We start from the raw sequence: 19,333 nt of genomic DNA on the forward strand, positions 1-19,333 counted from the left end.
CATCACTTGTAAAATACTCACTGCTTCTTGTTGAGTTGAGATGAGTAAAGGCAGGTCAGACTGACATATAATGTAACAAAATTAGAAGAAATAACATCACAAGTTATTTCTTAACCAAAAATATATTCGCCACATGTTATTTTAAATATATATCTGTATTGCTAGGAGAAAGACTATGGCTGCACCATGAAGATACTTGGCCAAATTCTGCCCCTCTGGCTTTCCGTTGTGAGGAATCCCTGAGTAACATAAAGCTGGCATACCTGACTTTGTCACCCACACTCTTCCAGGTGTAGGGAACATTCCCGGGGGCCAGATGTGGGAGGGCAATGAAGTAGCCCCTTGAGGTCTGTTTTACCTGAAGTAATTTAGAGCAGTCTTTAGGCTAATCTAAATTATGGCAGGGAATGGCTCAGCTCTAGTTGAGCTTAAAGTCCCCTTTCCCCCTGACATTGGGCCCGTTGTTGACTGCAGCTTGGCCAGACCTAGTGTTACATGTTCATACAGCAGCAACCGAAATAATATTCTGAACTTGTTGTTTTTAAAATTAATGTTCTTGTAAACATTACAGACCATCAGCCAAATTTTCACTTGACTTATTATCCTATAATATTTCAGGTGATTCCAGTAAAGTCTTGTGGGTTATCAGTCTAGGTAAACTGAGCCCAATGTGTTCATGCACTGATCACATGAGTTTACTCTTCACAAAGTGTGCCAGATCGTATAAAATAAGAAATACCCTGAATCGTCAGCTAAAGTACAAACCAGAGCCCTGATGCCGATATTAGAAACTTTTTGTTTTTTTCTTGCCAAAATGAAAAACTGAAAAAAAAAAATTTTTGGTGCAAAGAAACCAAATTTTGTTCAACCCCAATTATTTTTTTTAGGTTTGGTTTGGTTTAATTCTGTTTCTTTTTTATCCTTTTAAAAATAATCTAGCTAAATTTAGAAACACAATGTTTCTAAGCAAAAAATCAAAACATTTCATTTAAAAAAGCCAAATGTTTCAACTTTTTTATAACAAATATTTCGAAGTTTTCGAACAAAACTGTTAACTGAATTTGTCCCAAATTCACAAATAATTTCGGTGGACCCAAAATTATTTATATATATATAATATATATTTTGGTGAATAAACTGTTCATCCAAAAAATTCACCCAGCTTCCTCTTCACTGATCTGGATTGTGGAACTAGCCATTACATTGTTTTCACGGTGATGCTGCCATATGGACTGTGTTCAGTATCCCAGCCAACAACAATCCTCCGGCTGTTCAGATCAGCATGTGATAATAACAACATAGGAAAGGGACATACATTTTTCTAAAGTAGGGCTGCTATGATTTCTTGCCTAGGTCACTGCTGGTGTGTGGATGAAAGGGGAGGCTACATTACAGATTCTCTGATCATACGCTCAGCACAGTTCCCAAAATGTAAGTTAACCTTTTCGTCCTACAATTTTCCCTATTCTTAGCTGATACAGGTATATATTTTAGTTTTGATTGAGATTTTTAGTAAATCACAGATAGCATAACAGAAGGTTGTTTTTTTAAAACCTTCACAAAAGAAAGCCAAGGGAAGAAAGAAGTTTTGTTTTGTAGCTAGAGGAACTCTGTGCGTCTGTCTCAACTATTTGGCAGGCTATTTAGAATATAAGAACAGCCATATTGGGTTCCTAGTTCATAACAATGAGTTCCACAGGGGAGTTGTGTGAAAAAGTACTTCCTCTTGTTTGTAGTAAACCTGTTGCCTATTAATGTCATTGGGTGACCGCTGGTTTTTGTATTGTGAGAAAGGATCAATAACACTTTTCTATCCACTTGTTTTCCACACGGTTCATGATTTTATAGACCTCCATCATATCCCCTCTTTCGAAGCTGAACAGCCCTACTCTTTTTAGTGTCTCTTCATATGGAAGCTGTTCCATACCCTTGATCATCCTTGTTGCTCTTCTCTGAACCTTTTTCAGTTCCACTATTTCCTGTTTTGAGATGGGTGACTAGAACTGGACACAGTATTCCAAGTATTGTGTGCCCCATGGATCTACATAGCATTATGATATTTTCTGTTTTATTTTCTATCCCTTTCCTAATGGTTCCTAAAATCCTGTTAGCCTTTCTGACCATTGCTGCGCTGAGTAGATGGTTTCAGAGAACTATCCTCGGTGACTCCAAGATCGCTTGCTTGGGTGGTAACAGCTGATTTAGAACCCATCTATGTATATGTATAGTTGGGATTATTTTTTCCAATGTGCATTACTTTAAACTTATCACTGTTGAATTTCATCTGCCATTTTGTTGCCCAGTCAGCCAGTTTTGTGAGTTCCTTCTGTAACTCCTCGCAGTCCCCTTTGGACTTAACTGTCCTGAATAATTTTGGATCATCTGCAAACGTTGCTGCTTCTCTGTTCACCCCCTTTTCCAGATCATTAATTAGTATGCTGAACAGCACAAGTCCTAGTACAGATTCTTGGGGAATCCCGCTATTCACCTCTCTCCATTGTGAAACTGGCCATTTATTCCTACCTTTTGTTTCCTATCTTTCAACCATCAGTGATACTTGAGATGAACTTCCTTCTTACCCCTTAGCTACCTAGTTTCCTTAAGAGCCTTTGGTGAGGGATCTTGTCAAAGACTTTCTGAAAATCCAAGACCACGTATTGACTGGATCACCCTTCATCCCTATGTTTGTTGACTCCCTCAAAGAATCCTAATAGATTGATGAGGCATGACTTCCCTTAACAAAAGTCGAATTGACTCTTCCCCAACAAATCATGGTTATCTGTGTCTGATAATTCTGTTGTTTGCTATAGTTTCTACACATTTGCCCAGTACTGAAGTTAGGCTCACCAGCCTGTAATTGCCAGGATCTCTTCTGAAACCCTTTTTAAAAATCTTCAATATTTGACTTCTGCATTTACCCTTTTGCTTGATAGAATTTAGGAATGGACATGGTTTTTTCAAGGAAGTCTTCTGCTTCATTTCCCAAAAATTGAATCTACAGTGTGATTAACTGGGCTAGAATGTATGTGCACTTCTGCCCTCTATTGCCTCGAGTTGGAATGCTCTGCTGAGCTTCAGAGGCCCTCTACTGCTAACATCAAATAGCAGTTCTTGGCCCTGATGTAGCAAAGCATTTAAGCATGTGTTTAATTTTAAGCATGTGAGTAGGTTCCTGACTTCAGTGGGACTTGTCACACATTTAAAGGTAATCATGTGCTTAAGTGCTTTGCTGAATGGGGGTTGTAACTCAAATGGATGAGGCATACGTTTTTTGAGTATAGGTGAAAGTAACTTAAAGGATTTACTGGTATGCTGGAGTCCTGAGCAGGGGCGTGGCCTCAACCTGAAGAGATGTGGCCTCAACCGGAAGAGGTGGGGCCTTTTAAGATTTAAAGGCCCTGGGACTCTGGCTGTGGCTGGGAGCCTCAGGGCCTTTAAATCACCCCAGAGCCACCAGCTGCAGAGGTGGCTGGGAGCCCCGGGGCTCAGGGGCAAATTAAATGGCCTGGGGTTCTGGCTGCTGCAGAGCTCTGGGCCTTTAAATCACCGCCAGAGCCTGGCTGCCGGGGCCCCAGGGCTCTGGCAGCCGGTCTTGAGTGGGGATTTAAAGGGCCCAGTGCTCCTGCCACTGGGGGTAGCGGCGGCAGGGCTCTGGCGGTGATTTAAAGGGCCCGGGACTCCGGCCACTGTGGGGAGCCCCGGGCCCTTTAAAGCGCCGCCGGAGCTCCGGCAGCAGGGGAGTGAGGACAAAGGATAAAATGTAATTTTAAACCCAGGTTTTTATAGGATTTCCATATGAATTCTTTGTAAAGGTAAGTGTTGTTTCTCGCAGGGCCCAGTTCTTTCTGCTGGATCAAGCTTGTGGGCTTAAGAGCAGCTTTTATTTGATTTTTGTGGTTCATCTTGTCACTGCTTTCTTACATAAAACTGGAAGACGTTTTTAATTGTAAGATCCCATTGGAAGAAAATATAAGGGATGAAGGATTTCAGGAAGGCGGGCAGTTTCTCAGGGAGACAATATTAAAGCCACAACTGCAAACTACCCTTATGCAAAGGAAAAACAGGAAGAATAATAGGAGGCCAATACGGCTCCATCAGAAGCTTTTAAAGTGGAAACATGGATGAATTGCTAACGAGGATTACAAAAGGATAGCCCAAGCAGATAGGAACAAAATCAGAAAGGCACATACTGAGTTACGCCTAGCAAGTGTAACCCTTCAATATCTAAGAGTTCCTTTCCATTGATACAACACAGTACTGGCTCGAGCCCTCACCCAGTAACCTGGGAAATTTACACCCCACCCCTGGGTGCCTCTGAGAGGCAATATTCCCCACTCGCAAGCACAGAGGGAGTGAACCTAACAGGTAATGATCAAGTGATCTCTCTTCTGCCCTCCATCTCCACGCTCTGACAAACAGAGGCTAGGGACATCATTCCTTACCCATCCTGGCTAATAGCCATTAATGGACTTAATCTCCATGAATTTATCTAGTTCTCTTTTAAACCTTGTTATAGTTCTAGCCTTCACAACCTCCTCAGGCAAGGAGTTCCACAAGTTGACTGTGCGCTGTTTGAAGAAGAACTTTCTTTTATTTGTTTTAAACCTGCTGCCCATTAATTTCATTTGGTGGTCCCTAGTTCTTATATTATGGGAACAAGTAAATAACTTTCCCTTATTCACTTTCTCCACACCACTCATGATTTTATATACCTCTGTCATATCCACCCCTTAGTCTCCTCTTTTCCAAGCTGAAAAGTCCTAGCTTCTTTAATCTCTCCTCATATGGGACCCGTTCCAAACCCCTAATCATTTTAGTTGCCCTTCTCTGAACCTTTTCTAATGCCAGTATACATTTTTTGAGATGAAGAGACTACATCTGTATGCAATATTCAAGATGTGGGCGTACCATGGATTTATATAAGGGCAATAAGATATTCTCCATCTTATTCTCAATCCCTTTTTTAATGATTCCTAACATCCTGTTTGCTTTTTTGACTGCCGCTGTACACTGCATGGATGTCTTCAGAGGACTATCCACGATGACTCCAAGATCTCTTTCCTGATTAGTTATAGCTAAATTAGCCCCCATCATATTGTATGTATAGTTAGGGTTATTTTTTCCAATGTGCATTACTTTACATTTATCCACATTAAATTTCATTTGCCATATTGTTGCCCAATCACTTAGTTTTGTGAGATCTTTTTGAAGTTCTTCACAGTCCGCTTTGGTCTTAACTATCTTGAGTAGTTTAGTATCATCTGCAAACTTTGCCACCTCACTGTTTACCCCTTTCTCCAGATAATTTATGAATAAGTTGAATAGGATTGGTCCTAGGACTGACCCTTGGGGAACACCACTAGTTACCCCTCTCCATTCTGAAATTTTACCATTTATTCCCTTTCTTTTAACCAGCTCTCAATCCATGAAAGGATCTTCCCTCTTATCCCATTACAACATAATTTACGTAAGAGCCTTTGGTGAGGGACCTTGTCAAAGGCTTTCTGGAAATCTAAGTACACTATGTCCACTGCATCCCCCTTGTCCACATGTTTGTTGACCCCTTCGAAGAACTCTAATATATTAGTAAAACATGATTTCCCTTTACAGAAACCATGTTGACTTTTGCCCAACAATTTATGTTCTTTTGTGTGTCTGCGTGAGGCTGGGGTTGCTGCTCGCCCAGGCTTGCCTCCCCCTCGCATGGGGCTGGCATTGCTGCTCACCCACCACATGTTCCTCCACACCTCACTTTTTGACAAAAGTGGCATTTGTCCTGTTTGCTCTTGGCAAGAACAAATGGGACAAATGCCCACTTTTGACAAAACAGTCGGGACGGGCAGAACTTTAAAAAGGGACATATGGTCACCCTAGTCAGATGTTGTCTTATTCAGGAAGGCATGAGGAGATCAGATTTATTTCCTTCATTCAGCCATACGTTTTCTCTCTCAAAGGCCAGACATCATGTCAGCGATCTCGAGCCAATGCGTTAATTTCCAGCTGGAAACAGAGTGGATCAAAGCTCAGCGCTACTGCTGCAGACCTGTTCATCCCCTCCTGTCTTGAGGTAAATGAGTATAACTGGGGGATGGGCAGGGAAGGAGCAAACTGAGCCTTCTCCACCATGTTTAATGCCTTGGCAAGGTCACAGGCAATTGCAGTTCCTGTGCTGAGGAGCTTCCACCATGCACCCCTGGGGGTTCACGTCACCCTTAAAGTAGATTTATCTACACTAGATGCGATAAATTGATCCCCGATAGGGTATAGAACAGGCTTCCAAGGGAGGTTGTGGAATCCCCATCATTGGAGGTTTTTAAGAACAGGTTGAACAATCACCTGTCAGGGATGGTCTAGGTTTACTTGGTCCTGCCTTGGTACAGAGGGCTGGACTTGATGACCTCTTGAGGTCCCTTCCAGCCCTACATTTCTATGATTCTATGACGAAGGCTTTTGAAATGTGGGTTCTGGTGCACGTTGCGTATTAGCAACAGCCCCGTGTAAAGTACATCACCCTACAGTGACATTGTAATTGGTCCATCTTAGACTGGAGAATATACTGTGCTACAGAAATCAGACACAGGTGCTTGGTGTGTGGATCCCACGTCAGGAACCGTAGTTCAACACAGCAGCAAGGATTCAGATGGCAGCCCCCTCTGTAAGTACTGGTATTCACCAACTTGCTGGCTAAACCATTTTGAAACTCAACCATTTATTGCCTCAGTCTGACAGGTTCTCTATTACACAACTGGGAGGCGAGAGGGTTGGTTCTATTCCTGGGCCTGCCACTGACTTGCAGTGTCCCCTTGATCAAGTCAGCCTCCTTAATCTTATGTACTCAATGGTTGTAAGTTGGCTTCAGTTGAGCTTCACTGATCTACATCAGCTGGAGGTCTGGTTCCTGGATTTTACAGTCCCATGGTTCATGCTGAGGTATAAATTATGAGGAAGTCTCTGAGTACCATTGAACTTTAAAATATCCTCCTCCAAAGGCTATAAAATAGCATATATACAAAATCACAGCAGGTATAAAATATCATCTATTTACATGGCAATCTGTGGCCCAGCTCCAGTGAGATTCCACAGTTGCTATGACACCCCAGAATTGTGTCTAGCAGCTCAGTGGAATAGGAGCAGGCCTGTCTGGACATCTGGGAACCTTTTCTCTTTTTAAAAGATAGGTGTGAATCAGTCCCTTTTGCCTGTGCCATTTAGGGCTTTCAGCACATTAAAATACATTTAGTTTGTTTATTAAAAAAAATTGCAAGATGCCTTCAATACGTCTTACTAGTGGCTGAATACATCATTACAAATCATTTATTTAACAAATTTTGCTTTTTTTATGTTTGCAAATTGTCCATAAAAAAGATTGCAAAACCCTTGAATTTATTCTTTTCACTGAAATTGTTGGCGAACAATTTCTGCTTTCAGACTGTTCATTATCAGTGAATTGTGAATATACACAATTTACATATGCAAGAGTACAAGCTTAGTTCCCAGTTCTGCAAGATATTACATCTGTGTAATTTTACATACAAGCTCAGTCCCATTGAGTAAGAACCAGGCTGAACCCTTTGCCCCAAGCTGGGATTGAGTTCATTGGAACTATTTATGAGCGTATAGTTACGTGTTCATAAGTGTTGGCAGGGTTGGGCGCTTAAAATTAGATTTTTGTGTGTGTATTAGTATTAATAAATAGAGCTAGTTGGGAATCTTCTAATGAAATATTTTTGTTAGAAAATGCCAATTTATCAAAATGAAAACAGTTCACAGGAAAGAGTCGGTTTTGATGGATCTCCAGGTTCAAAATAGATAAACAAATACATCTGGGGACCAAAAATTTGAAATTGATGAAACATTCTGTTTCAACATGTTCAAAATGAGAAATTTATTTTTTTGGTTCAAAATGACTTTTTGTTTGAAAAATTTAATTAATTTACATTTAGGCTTGACAGAATTAGATTTTTATTTTTTGTATAATTTTGATAGATAATATCAAGGTCTATCTTTGACCAAATTTTTAATCAATCAAAATTTTCATAGTTGCTCGAAATTATGGTGTGTGTGTGTGTGAGAGAGAGAGAGAGAGAGGGAGAGAGAGAGAGAGTGAGTAAGGCAAGAGAGGGCAGACAATAATTATTTAATAACAGTAGATTTTGAGATTCAAAAGTTAAAGCTCTATAAAAACATAAATTGTCAGCATCCTATGTCAAAATGTACAAAGTAAATATCCTTAAATCAAACTCTAATAGGTTCTCAAGCAGCATTTTTTTCATTTTGCCTATCTGTAAATTTTGATGATGATGATTATTATTTGTGTGTGTAAGGTGAAATGGATGTTTACTGATATTTACTAATAAACAGACTAATCCTTCCAAGCCTCTTCATACTAAAATAAGGATAAAAAAAAAGGAATAAGTTAAATATATAAAAAGGTCAAAATCAAAATGTAACACTTTGAAATTATATAAATGAAACATTTTTACTGACATGACCCAAAAAAGTTTGATTGTTTTGTTTTGCAAAAAATTTTGAGATTTCAATGTTTTGTACCAGTTCAGGATGGGAATATTTTTTTTAATCTTGAAAATTTTCATGCCATGGGAAAACTGTCGGTCCCCCCTCCAATTCTACTAGTAAAGCTTATTCACTGGAATGCTCATGGAAAGTGAACACAGAAAGTGCTCAAGCACAATTGAAGAAAAATTGTTTTAAATATGAAAACATATCGGTATCATCAGTATTGTATTTATACAAGATCACCTTTATGAAGATTCAGATAGCTTGCATGTTAATGGTTCAAAACGGCAGCATTTTGTAGAGATAGTAAAGTCCCATGTATATCTATACTGATACAAACTTAACTATGGTCTCACAACAATTTGTCCATTATAATCTCTCTGTTTCCTTCAGTAATAGCCCCAAATTTAAAGTACCATTATGGTAAGATGTAGTGTTTTGGACAATTACTGTACAATACTGAAGTTCATTTCTGTAGGTGCTCAGAGTTTCTCCTTTTCTGCTCTTCTTTCCCTTGTAATCAATCTCCTTGTCTTTAAAGGTCCTGGTTTCTGTAGTATGCTGAAGTCCAAAGTTAGCTTACGAGAAATTGGCAAAGGGTACATCCCTCAGTGTGAAGGGGACAATGGGAACTTCTCACCAGTCCAGTGTGACCAGGATCAGGAAAGCTGTTGGTGTATCTTTGAGAATGGAGAAGAGGTGCCTGGAACACGAGTAAGAGGAGAAAGGCCAGCATGTGAAAGTGAGTTGTGGCAACAGTCAAAATAACATTTACACAAGGTTCAGATCCAGAACAGGACCCTGATCTAAACTTTCCCAACATTTAGCTGTGTTGAGATTTAAGGTTCCTGTTCAATCTGTTATAGAGATTTATTTTTATTTATCTATGTATTTAGAGGCTCCAGCCAGGCTGGGCACATTTTCCAAACTTCCTTAAAGTTCAGAGGGTTGTGTTTGGTTGGGCAGGGGAGCGGGCTTTTGGATTCAGTGGCCAATTTTAGTGGCAATGAAGAGTCAAGACAGATGAGCCAGTCATGCTAATCTAAGAACCACCCTGAACACTTTGCCCAAGACTTGAACTGAGCCCAGTCTCAGCCTGTCCTTGGATTGGAAAAAAATTAACTGGCTGAAAAAAAGAGTATATTTCTGCAATTCCTACTTTTGGCCTTTGACCAGGCTGATAAAGTAGATGGGCCAAAACACTACATGTTCACAGAGTATTTCCTGCCTTGCCAAAGCCACAAAGATCTGGAATTCTGTCAAGATTTCCAGCATGATTTCAGAGATTTGGATAAACTTAATTTCCAATAACGGTTATAGATTCCCCATCACTGAACTGAAGCAGAACAAATTAAACATTTTTCAATAATATGGTCCAAATTGCATGATAACTTCACAGAAATGAGATCTAGAAAAACTTCTTCAAGGCCAGAATTATCCCCTGCTGGACATTCTTGTGCACTTTGTTCTATTTTTGAAATGAATGTTGTTGGTAGATTTGAAAAAAGACCAAACTATAAGAAAGTATGTAGGATTCCCTGTGTGATTCTGGGATTTGCAGAGTTCTACACATGTATCTAACTATTTCAACACAGGGCTGCAGCAATGTATGCTAGTCACATGGATGAATCCTTTAGGAATTTGGAAGCTAATGTACTACATTACATTGCAGCAATAGAGCATTCTGTAGGAGAACTCTTGTGACAAAATAATAATGTTTAGGGAGCCAAGGAAACCAGGATGCTCTCAGGGCATCAGAAGAGCAGCAGAGAAAGGTGGAAGAGCTTTTGATAGGCTCCAGGAAGAGCATGAGTTGGCAGAAAGGACGAGTGGAGAAGATCCAAACTAGGTCCTAAATTCGGAAGTCCTTTCTCTGTCCTTACTCCCATGGAAGGTCAATAGCAGTTTTCCATGAGTATGGGCTGAAAATGGAAGCTACACTCCAAGATGTTGGCAGGTTTTGCATGGGTGCCAGGTATTGTTTTGGAGCCTCCAATGCCCAATAGGTTTTTTTTCCCCCATCTCTAACGGATGCAGGCACAAGAGTGATCAGTAACAATTCATGGTTTAGATACTTCTCCAGCCCCAAATGATTAGAAAGACGTATTGGAAAATCTCACAAGAACAGGTTTTCTTGCAAGATTTCAGTTACCTTACCTTCGGTCAGGCTGTGAAGATACCCTGAGAACAATCTTTCTCCTGGAATTTTGTCACATCTACTTCTGGAAACACAGAAAAAAAGAAAAATAATGGATAAAAAAATGTTAATGGAATGTTTTCAAACTTAAATAGTTTGGTTAGAGTTTAGGATGAAGGTTCAGAGGGTTCTTATTTTCCTCTAAGTGGCTTGTCCATCCAGCCTGTAACTGCTGGTTACTAATCACTATTGTTAAGAGCTCTGGAATAGGCCGGGGAAGTAACCCAAGTCTTTATCACTACCCTGGACATATTTCCAAGATGGCAAGATTGCCTGTCAGCAGATGAATCTGACATAGTGGGAGAGTACTATAAATCCATTTGTCTATATCAGAAAAGACAGCAGTAACTGTAGGTAGTAACTTTCAAGTGCACATTGAATACAATATGGTTTTCATTAGAGCAATCAGTTCCATAATAGCTGGGTTCCCCATAGCTCATTTTCTGTCTCCATATAATAGAGTTTGATAGAATCCAACAGTTTCTTGTTGATGTGTACGGCTTGTTAATTCCAAGTATCTTCATATTCCGCACCACCCACATTCCATCTTTCCACTACTCATAAATGGAGTGGCGGGAGAAAGAGAGACAGGATACTCTGAGTAAATTCAGACGCAAGTCCCTGGATGTGATGACTTTCCTAGGTAGATTGTTAAAAGTGCTGCGGAGAGAGGAGTCAACATTCTACTTAGTGACCGTTAAGCCACAGGGATGAATTGCCAGTGACCGGGTGGATGGTGAAAGGCACTGTTCATTCCTACAACAACAGCAAATGGGCTTCAGAAGTGTAAAAATGACAACACAGCCTTTCTCTTGTGAGCTGCTTATCAGCCTAACAAGAATGAGGAAGGAACTGGAGTCTGGATCAAACAAGGAAGTTACTGATTGGGTTCAGTAATGAGGGACCCAAGCTGAAACCTATGTATGATACAGGAAAAACAAAGGAGTACAGCCAGCAACTCTAAATGTTACATTCTTTGGGGAAAATTCTGCTCTTGATACACCAGCACACCCCATTAGAATTAACCATACTGGACCAGTATAGATGAGAGCACAATGTGGCCTGTTGGTTGTGAAAAATATTAGAGCAATACAGAAGACAACAGGTTGGTTTTACATTGACCCATGTGAAGAGTTATTAATAGAGGTTGCCCTAAACGCCTACGATGACAACAGATAAACTGGTGATAATAGAAATTACCTGTGTTATATGTTAGAACTGATGCTGTTGTGCTGATAATTGTATTTGTCTCCAGAAGTCACAGGAATTGCTTTGGGAGTTTGTAAAGCAAGCGACCACCTCCCTTCCTGGCCTCTGGCTTTGGGCTTATGAGCTGATCTAGAATCACTAAGAGGATAGGAAATCTTGCAATGACCTTTTTAATGAGATATAATACACTTCATTTTTTAAAAAGGTGCTATAAGGGAAACTTGTAAAGTAGCATAAGAGTTGGAAATTAAGACAATGAGCAACTGATATTCTTTTCGCTCCACACCATAATGTTCGGCACTGAAGAGTGACATGAAGAGGAGGTGCTATGACACAGTCAGTGTTTGGGGAAACAAGCTATATTTGGCAAACAAATGAGCTTTCTGATGAGATGGATGAAATTGATATGAAGGCCTTTCCACTCTAATGGCCAAATAATACTTTCAAGCCATGCATGCAGCAGTCTCTGAGCCCAGTCCAATGCCCACTGAAGTCAATGTAAGTCCTTTCATTGGCTTCAAGGGCATTGGATCAAGACCATTGACATCAGTGGGAACTATATGCCTAGGTCTAGCACACCTGGGAGGTGATGAGGGTTACTTGGAGAGTTTATCCTGAATGTTTCATAGTTTTATCTTTCACATGTTCCTTTTCTTCATATCTTCCCAGGTCCCCAATGCCTCCTGCCTTTCAATGTGTCTTACGTGGTCAATGGAGCACTTTTCTGTGCCAACGTCTCTGAACAAAATCAGAGTTTTCAGAAGTGCCAGCTGATTTGTCGTCAAGGCTTCCATAGCGCCTTTTCCAATGCGACATTCCTGTGTGATAGAGAGAGTCGCCGTTGGATCTCAGAACCCCCCCTCTCTCAAAGCTGTCAGAGTAAGTACAGCTGCTACAGAGGCGTGTTCTCATATTTAACCGCAGATCAATGTTTAGAAGCCACCCATGTTTAGTACCTGCACCTTCACCAGGGAGGATGTGGGGGGAAAGTAAATAGATTTAACAGAAGCTGCCCTCATTTTGAAGCCACCTTTAAATTCCAATAACAGGAGGAAGCAATGAGATCTGTGGCTTCTAAATAAGCATGTGCAGTAGGTCAATCTTGCTCTATGCCTTTATCCACATCTTTGCCTTTCAGCTGCTTCCAGACCTGGAACAGTCCCCTTATTCTGTAATTATAGAGCTATAAATAGATGGACATTTAATCTAAATGCAGATTTTTCTCTGTAAGTGAAAAGTTGCTGGTGTCATGAAATGGCTTTGATGGAATCGCTTACTTCTGAAAGAACAGATGAGTGCCAGATGTCTGCATTTGGCAGAACTCAAATGTTTATTCGCATAATCAAGTAACTTTGTTACTTCTGTGTCTTTCTGTAGCAATCTTCCCTCAGGTTATTGCCATTTTCATTGGCTGCCGCTTGGTGTTTTTATTTTGTTCAAGAATAAAAATCACCTCAAGTCTTGGAAGCTGCATGTGTCTGTTCTGAACTCATGTGGCCAATTCTTTCTTACCACTGGCCTTATCAATGATTTGGACAGGAATGGGTTCTGATCAAAATGTCAGACTTGAACACTACTGATGTTTGAGGTAGTATGGATCAGATCTGGAACTCAACTTTGCAGCTGACCCTTGTCTCTACAATAGGCCAAATTGAAATGCTGGTTTCAAACATTCCTACACACAACAAAGCACCTCCCACCCCCCAGCGCGCGCGCACACACACACACACACACACACACACACACACACACACACAGCCCACCACCCAAAAAATAAAATAAAAAGTTAAACACATTTGGATCTGGATTCTGGTCTCGATCTAAAATTTTATCCATCTTTCACCCTAAGCCTAAGCAGTTGTCTCTCTTTAATAAAAAAAAAAAAAATTCTGAATGACTTTAGTATTTGCAGAACAGGTGTTGATGCAAGATCAAAACTTGGCTTGCAGTGTCAATGGCTTTTCTATACCCCCTCCCCCAGGTAATTTTGAAAGGCAGCTTTGGTAAATGTTGCATCATAAATATTAAGAGCACTAAACACCCTTTTTTTTTCTTTTTCAGAGCTCCAGTTATTTCAGACTGTCCAAGCTCAAACACACTTTGAGCTGTTGCTGCCTTCTGAGAAGACCTGCAGCTCTGACTACGCTGGTTTACTGCAGGCATTCCAGATCTTTATATTCGATGAATTGAAGGCCCTTGGTTTCTGTCACATTCAGGTATTCTACGTCTCTTTTTCTGGATGGGTGAAAAAAGTGTGCAGCATCTTATGTTCTGGACATGGAAAGGCAGAGACAAAAAATATGGGGTCTTTATAGATAACCCATTCACAGCTGATCACAGACCAAAAATTTCATTTGGATCATTTGGAGTGGATTTTTCCACAGACTTCCAGGACTTTATACAGACTTTCAGCTCTGGAGAGGAGTGAGCTGGATTATATTCTGATTCATACAGCATCAGCGAACAACACATTATAATAAATCTCTGTGTTGGGATGTTTGTTTTGATAATCAGGGTCAAATTGACCATTCTTGAATTTCATTTCATTACTACAAGTTTCAGAGTAGCAGCCGTGTTAGTCTGTATCCGCAAAAAGATCAGGAGTACTTGTGGCACCTTAGAGATTTGTTAGTCTCTAAGGTGCCACAAGTACTCCTGTTCTTATTTCATTACTAGTATGTTTTCTCATAGGTGCTCTTGCCTAAATGTGCAGTTCAGTAGCTTTCACCAAACTAGGATATGCTTCTCTTCTTATGTTAACCCTTTCTACTGTGTCAACTTCAACCCTGTGTGGAAGACCAGCACAAGGCCTATGCATTGTTTAAGTGGTACATAGGCACTGTGACAGCCCTTTGCAGAGGGGTGAATTTCACTCCACCATGCATAACAATTATTCCATTTTGTACGCAAAATTCCAGTTTTTCTATTGTCTCTTACATGCTAAGGTTTCCTACAATATACAATTCAATCAGTATTAAATACTGAATATGAACTAGTTTGATACTTACACTATTCCATTAAGGCTGCTTAAAATAGTTGCTGAACTGTGGTGAGCAGGTTCAGGTCAAGCTGCAGATGCTTCCTGCTGGATAGACCTTTTCTACTATAACCAGCATGGGCATTTACAACAATTACCCTGCCCCCTCCAGTCCACTCCCACAACACCAGTGAATTCTGTCACAGCTGGGCTGTGAGTGTTCTGGCCTAGTGGGTAGAGCTGCAGCCAAGGATCAGAGCTGGAGTTGGAAGCCAGAAATCAGAGCCAAAGTCAGCACTGCCAGGCAGGTTCTCTATGGGTGGCATATCCTGTGGTGCTTGACCCATGAGGCTCAGAGCCCGTCAATCATTATTCTGCCAGAGCTCTTGGGTGGTGGCACTGATGTGGTAGTTTCTCAGCAACCAGGTTTTAGCCCCCACCTACCTAAGGCAGAGATGTGTATTATCCGGAAAGAGAAAAGGTAAGACAATTCCATGGAGCCTACTAGGAACCCTGCCATGCCACTCAGATAAACTGGAAATTACTCAGACATGAGGGTGATGAGGGCCAGTTCAAAAACCTTAGACAGGGAGTTAAATCTCCTGTGTGTTGCATTGTCTATGCCACAGGTATTGTGACAAAGGAAAATCATTTAAGCAGGCTTCTTCTAGTACAAGTAACAGTAAATACAATATGTATAGTAAATGCAATACATCTTAGAGTCAATGTCTGGTTTGTGTATAAAAAAAACCTTGGATAAAAATTTCAAAAGCATCCAAGTGATTTAGAAGCCCAAGGCCCATTTTCAAAAGGGACTTAGGCACTTAGGAGCCTAACGCTCACTGAAAGTCAGTAGTACTTAGACTTCTCAGTGCATGGGTCATTTTAAAAAATGGGACTTAGATGCTTTTCAAAACATCCCCTCTTGTCAAATGCTTGTTTTGAGCATAGGCCCGTGTAAATATTCTGATACAGAGGCAGCAGTGAGGGCGAAAAGGCCACAAACCTTAAAATCTGTCTCTTTTTAAAATTATTATTAAGGTAAATACGTTTGGAAACACGGGTTCCGTTTCTGTTTGCGATGATTCTGCTGTGCTGGTGGAATGTTCGAGTGTGGACCGACTGGGGGTGAACATCACATGGAAAGCTCAGCTTGAAGACATCCCAGCAGCTTCTCTCCCTGATTTACATGATATTGGTATGTCTTTTTTTCCCCTCTGTTGATGTTTCTATTTATGTAGCCTGTTTGGCTGTTAATTATACTCCTCTGCCTACTCCTGGGAGAAGATAATGAACTTAAAAACTGTCAGGAATGCCAAGTGGCATTGGGGGGGCAGTCCTGGAATGTGTTTTCCCCACTCTGAATTGGAGCTGAAGTTTAAGGCCTTCAAAATTTGGCTCTGAGAAGGATCAATACTTGCCTATTTTCAGGCTGTGACTACACTATGAAAAGGAATTGTGTTTGAATATTGTTATCAAACTGGGCTCTCCATCTGGGTCTCCCTCAGCTGGTGTTGAGAATCGTTGTGTTTCTGACATGGGCAGGCTCATCTCAGCTGTTGCACTCCACTGGTTATGTCCCCAACAGCGGGAACAGTTGTGTTACATACGACTTGAGTTGGACTTGGTGGAAGCCACAGTTTGCACCTGTTGTCAAACTTCCTCCCCTATACTATTGTATTCTATATAGGTTCTTATACTGCCCTCATCACCATAGTATCTGGGTGCCTAACTCTGTAAATCCTAAATCCTGTGTCAAGTACACACACAGTCCATCGGTGTGGTTGCCGAGTCAGCTACAGAATCAGGGCAAGGCACTCCTTTCTTGACTAGAAGCTGTGAACACTGCTGGCCTCTGCCAACATAGAAAGAAGAGACGGAGCATTTATCCCCAGCTCAGGTGCCCCCATGCTGGCATGTCTGCAATACTGTGGCTTTGGAATGCCATTCCCAGCATTTAAAAAAAAAACCAACCCTACCTCCACAAGTTCCCTCTTCTAATTTGGGGATTTCAAGACTCCATGTGCCCTCCAGTGCTGTTGCTTGATCGGAACTGAGTTCAAAAGTCTTTAGAACTTGGCTCTGAGTGGAGTGGTTGTGTGGTTAGCGTACAATTACATGGTCTGCTTGTGTTTACATCCATTTGGGGAAACATGAATATTACATTGTTTGCGTATGGTGGATCCGCGTACAATTATATTCAGTTTTATATTCAAATTTATTTTGAACAGTCTTCTAGAGTATTGGGAATACATATTGTCCCTGTTCACGCTACCGTTTCCCCCCAGTCCTGAAATGCTTTTCAGGGAATGATTGAACACTACAACAATACAGATGAAAGTATGAATTCAGTCTCAATTGATGTAAAATGTCCCATTTTTCTCATGCTGGAGCTATTCTATACACCTGAATGATTGCGAGGGGAGCAGAAAAGTCAATTAAAGTTGTACCAGCTTCAGTTTCTTACTATTGTAACTGTTCCCTGCACACTCTCAGAGAAATATCTTGGTTCCCCTGTCTGCACCGTGGCTGTACTGTATGTACAGTTTGTGAAGACAGGAAGAATTTTCACCTGCATCTGTGAAGCACAAAATAGCTTCACAAGGAGGTGTTCCTATCATGACATATTTAGTAGTATTACAAAAAATTTACAATGATTTTTCTTCCTCCTCCCTTCTTTTTGCCTTGAGGATGGCTTACCCATCCCACTGGAATCCAAGGACCCAAAAGTTCTTAGATGATTCACTGATCAGAGAATCTAGGGATTCCACAGTGGCATAGCAACTTCCGTAAAACTGTTCTATCCACTGTATCAAAGGCTTTTTGGAAATCTATACAATTCATATAAAGTGGTGAATGCCATTTGACTGACAGTTCTATGATGACATGTAGGGTTACTATTTGATCTGTACATGATGTCCCCTCAGAACCTTGCCTGTTCTTGTCTTAACTTTGAATCTACCGCTTTCTTTATTCTGTCTAGAATAATATGTGTAAATACCTTACTTGGGATAAACAGCAATTGAATTCCCTTCCAGATTTTACATAGACTGAGGTTTCTTTTCTTTGGTAGCTTCATTATATGACCATTTTCCCATTTGTTTGGTAGTTTTTCTTCTTCCCATATCTTTTGTAAGAGGCCTTTCAAAATATTTACTGTGTTCAAGTCTTCCTTAAGAGCTTCCAATGGAATGTTGTCCGGAATTGGTGCCTTTCCACTTTCTAACCGATTGACTGTCCTCTCTATTTCTGCTCTGGGGCCAGATCTTCTCCTTCCTTTGTACCTGGGGGATCGGTCACTGACTTGCCATTCAGTAGTTGACTAAAGTACTGTCTCCATGTATTTAATTGTTCTGATGACTTTGTTTTTAAGTTGCCCTTATTGCCTTGAATTGGTTGGTTGGTATTGTTTTTCTTCTTGACAACTGTCTAGTGATGTTGCAGAGTGTCTTCATGTCATTTTGTGCTACGGTGATCTGTGCATCTTTTGCCGTTTTGTATATAAAGTCTTGTTTGTCTTTCCAAACACTCTTTTTGGCCTTTTCTTTCTTTATGGCATATTCCTCCTGGAGTCGCTGTATCTGTGTTCTTGTTTTTGCTTGATTTAGTTTGTGTGCTGCAGGTTAAGAGTGTTCTTGCAGAATAAGCATAATAACACTACAGTCTATTCAGTGCAGCCAGCTGTACAGAGTTGCGTCATTAGCTGCCTGCACCTAGTTGTGAAATTTCCCCACTTAGTTCAGCTGGACAGATACTCCTAGGTTACAGCACATAGTCAGGAAACTAGACCCAGAAGAGTGCAGAAGTACAATGATTGATTTGAGTCGGCTGCTCTGCTGAAAATAATTTTACCGTAGGAGGCACCCTTTCGCATACCTAGCTCTCTGTTTACGCACATAACATGCCCTCTTTGAAAACCCAGCATTCACAGTCTGGAAGCTGTCATTCCATTCAGGAGAACCCAAGGACAGTACAAAATGTACACCTGGGATGCTTCCTGTTTGATGTATTATCACGCTGGGCATCAGTTATGGCTATTCGGAGGCCATTTGGAAGCTCTCAACTTGCAAATTCATAGCAACAAAATCCATGAACATTTCAAATGAAGCCATAAAGCTTCTGAGCAAGGGTTAGCAAACAAAATCTCCTCCAAGAGCCCTGCTGTCTCTGTCTCTCTCCTGGCCCAGCCAAACCAAGGAATCCACACATACTTAGTGTAGGAGTCTGTCCTTACAGAAGCAATAGGATAGCCAGGTTGTTTGGTCACAGAATAAAGGAAAGGGAAAGATACTCACATTCCCCTGGAAGGCAAGTCTCCAATTCCTCTTTATCCTGAGCTACAGGGAAGAGGGGCTTGGTCATCTCTGCACAGGTGAGTATCCAATGCTGGTGCCACAGGGCAGTAGAGGCTGGTTGCTACACTGTTAAAGGTT

At 40.9% G+C, this 19,333-nt stretch overlaps 1 protein-coding gene across 1 annotated transcript in view; it reads left to right on the top strand.

Moving 5' to 3' along the window:
* Positions 1 to 19,333, top strand: part of TG (thyroglobulin) — a 202,401-nt gene that overhangs the window by 27,314 nt on the left and 155,754 nt on the right. The window contains exons 13-19 of the mRNA XM_042860977.2: positions 1,354 to 1,431; positions 5,955 to 6,067; positions 6,544 to 6,655; positions 9,059 to 9,259; positions 12,593 to 12,802; positions 13,985 to 14,139; positions 15,942 to 16,098. Coding sequence (XP_042716911.2) covers positions 1,354 to 1,431; positions 5,955 to 6,067; positions 6,544 to 6,655; positions 9,059 to 9,259; positions 12,593 to 12,802; positions 13,985 to 14,139; positions 15,942 to 16,098 — 1,026 coding nt within the window. The remainder of the gene's footprint in view (positions 1 to 1,353; positions 1,432 to 5,954; positions 6,068 to 6,543; positions 6,656 to 9,058; positions 9,260 to 12,592; positions 12,803 to 13,984; positions 14,140 to 15,941; positions 16,099 to 19,333) is intronic.

The sequence above is a fragment of the Chrysemys picta genome, chromosome 2 (genome assembly GCF_011386835.1).
Source record: "Chrysemys picta bellii isolate R12L10 chromosome 2, ASM1138683v2, whole genome shotgun sequence".
Classification (NCBI taxonomy): Eukaryota; Metazoa; Chordata; order Testudines; family Emydidae; genus Chrysemys; species Chrysemys picta.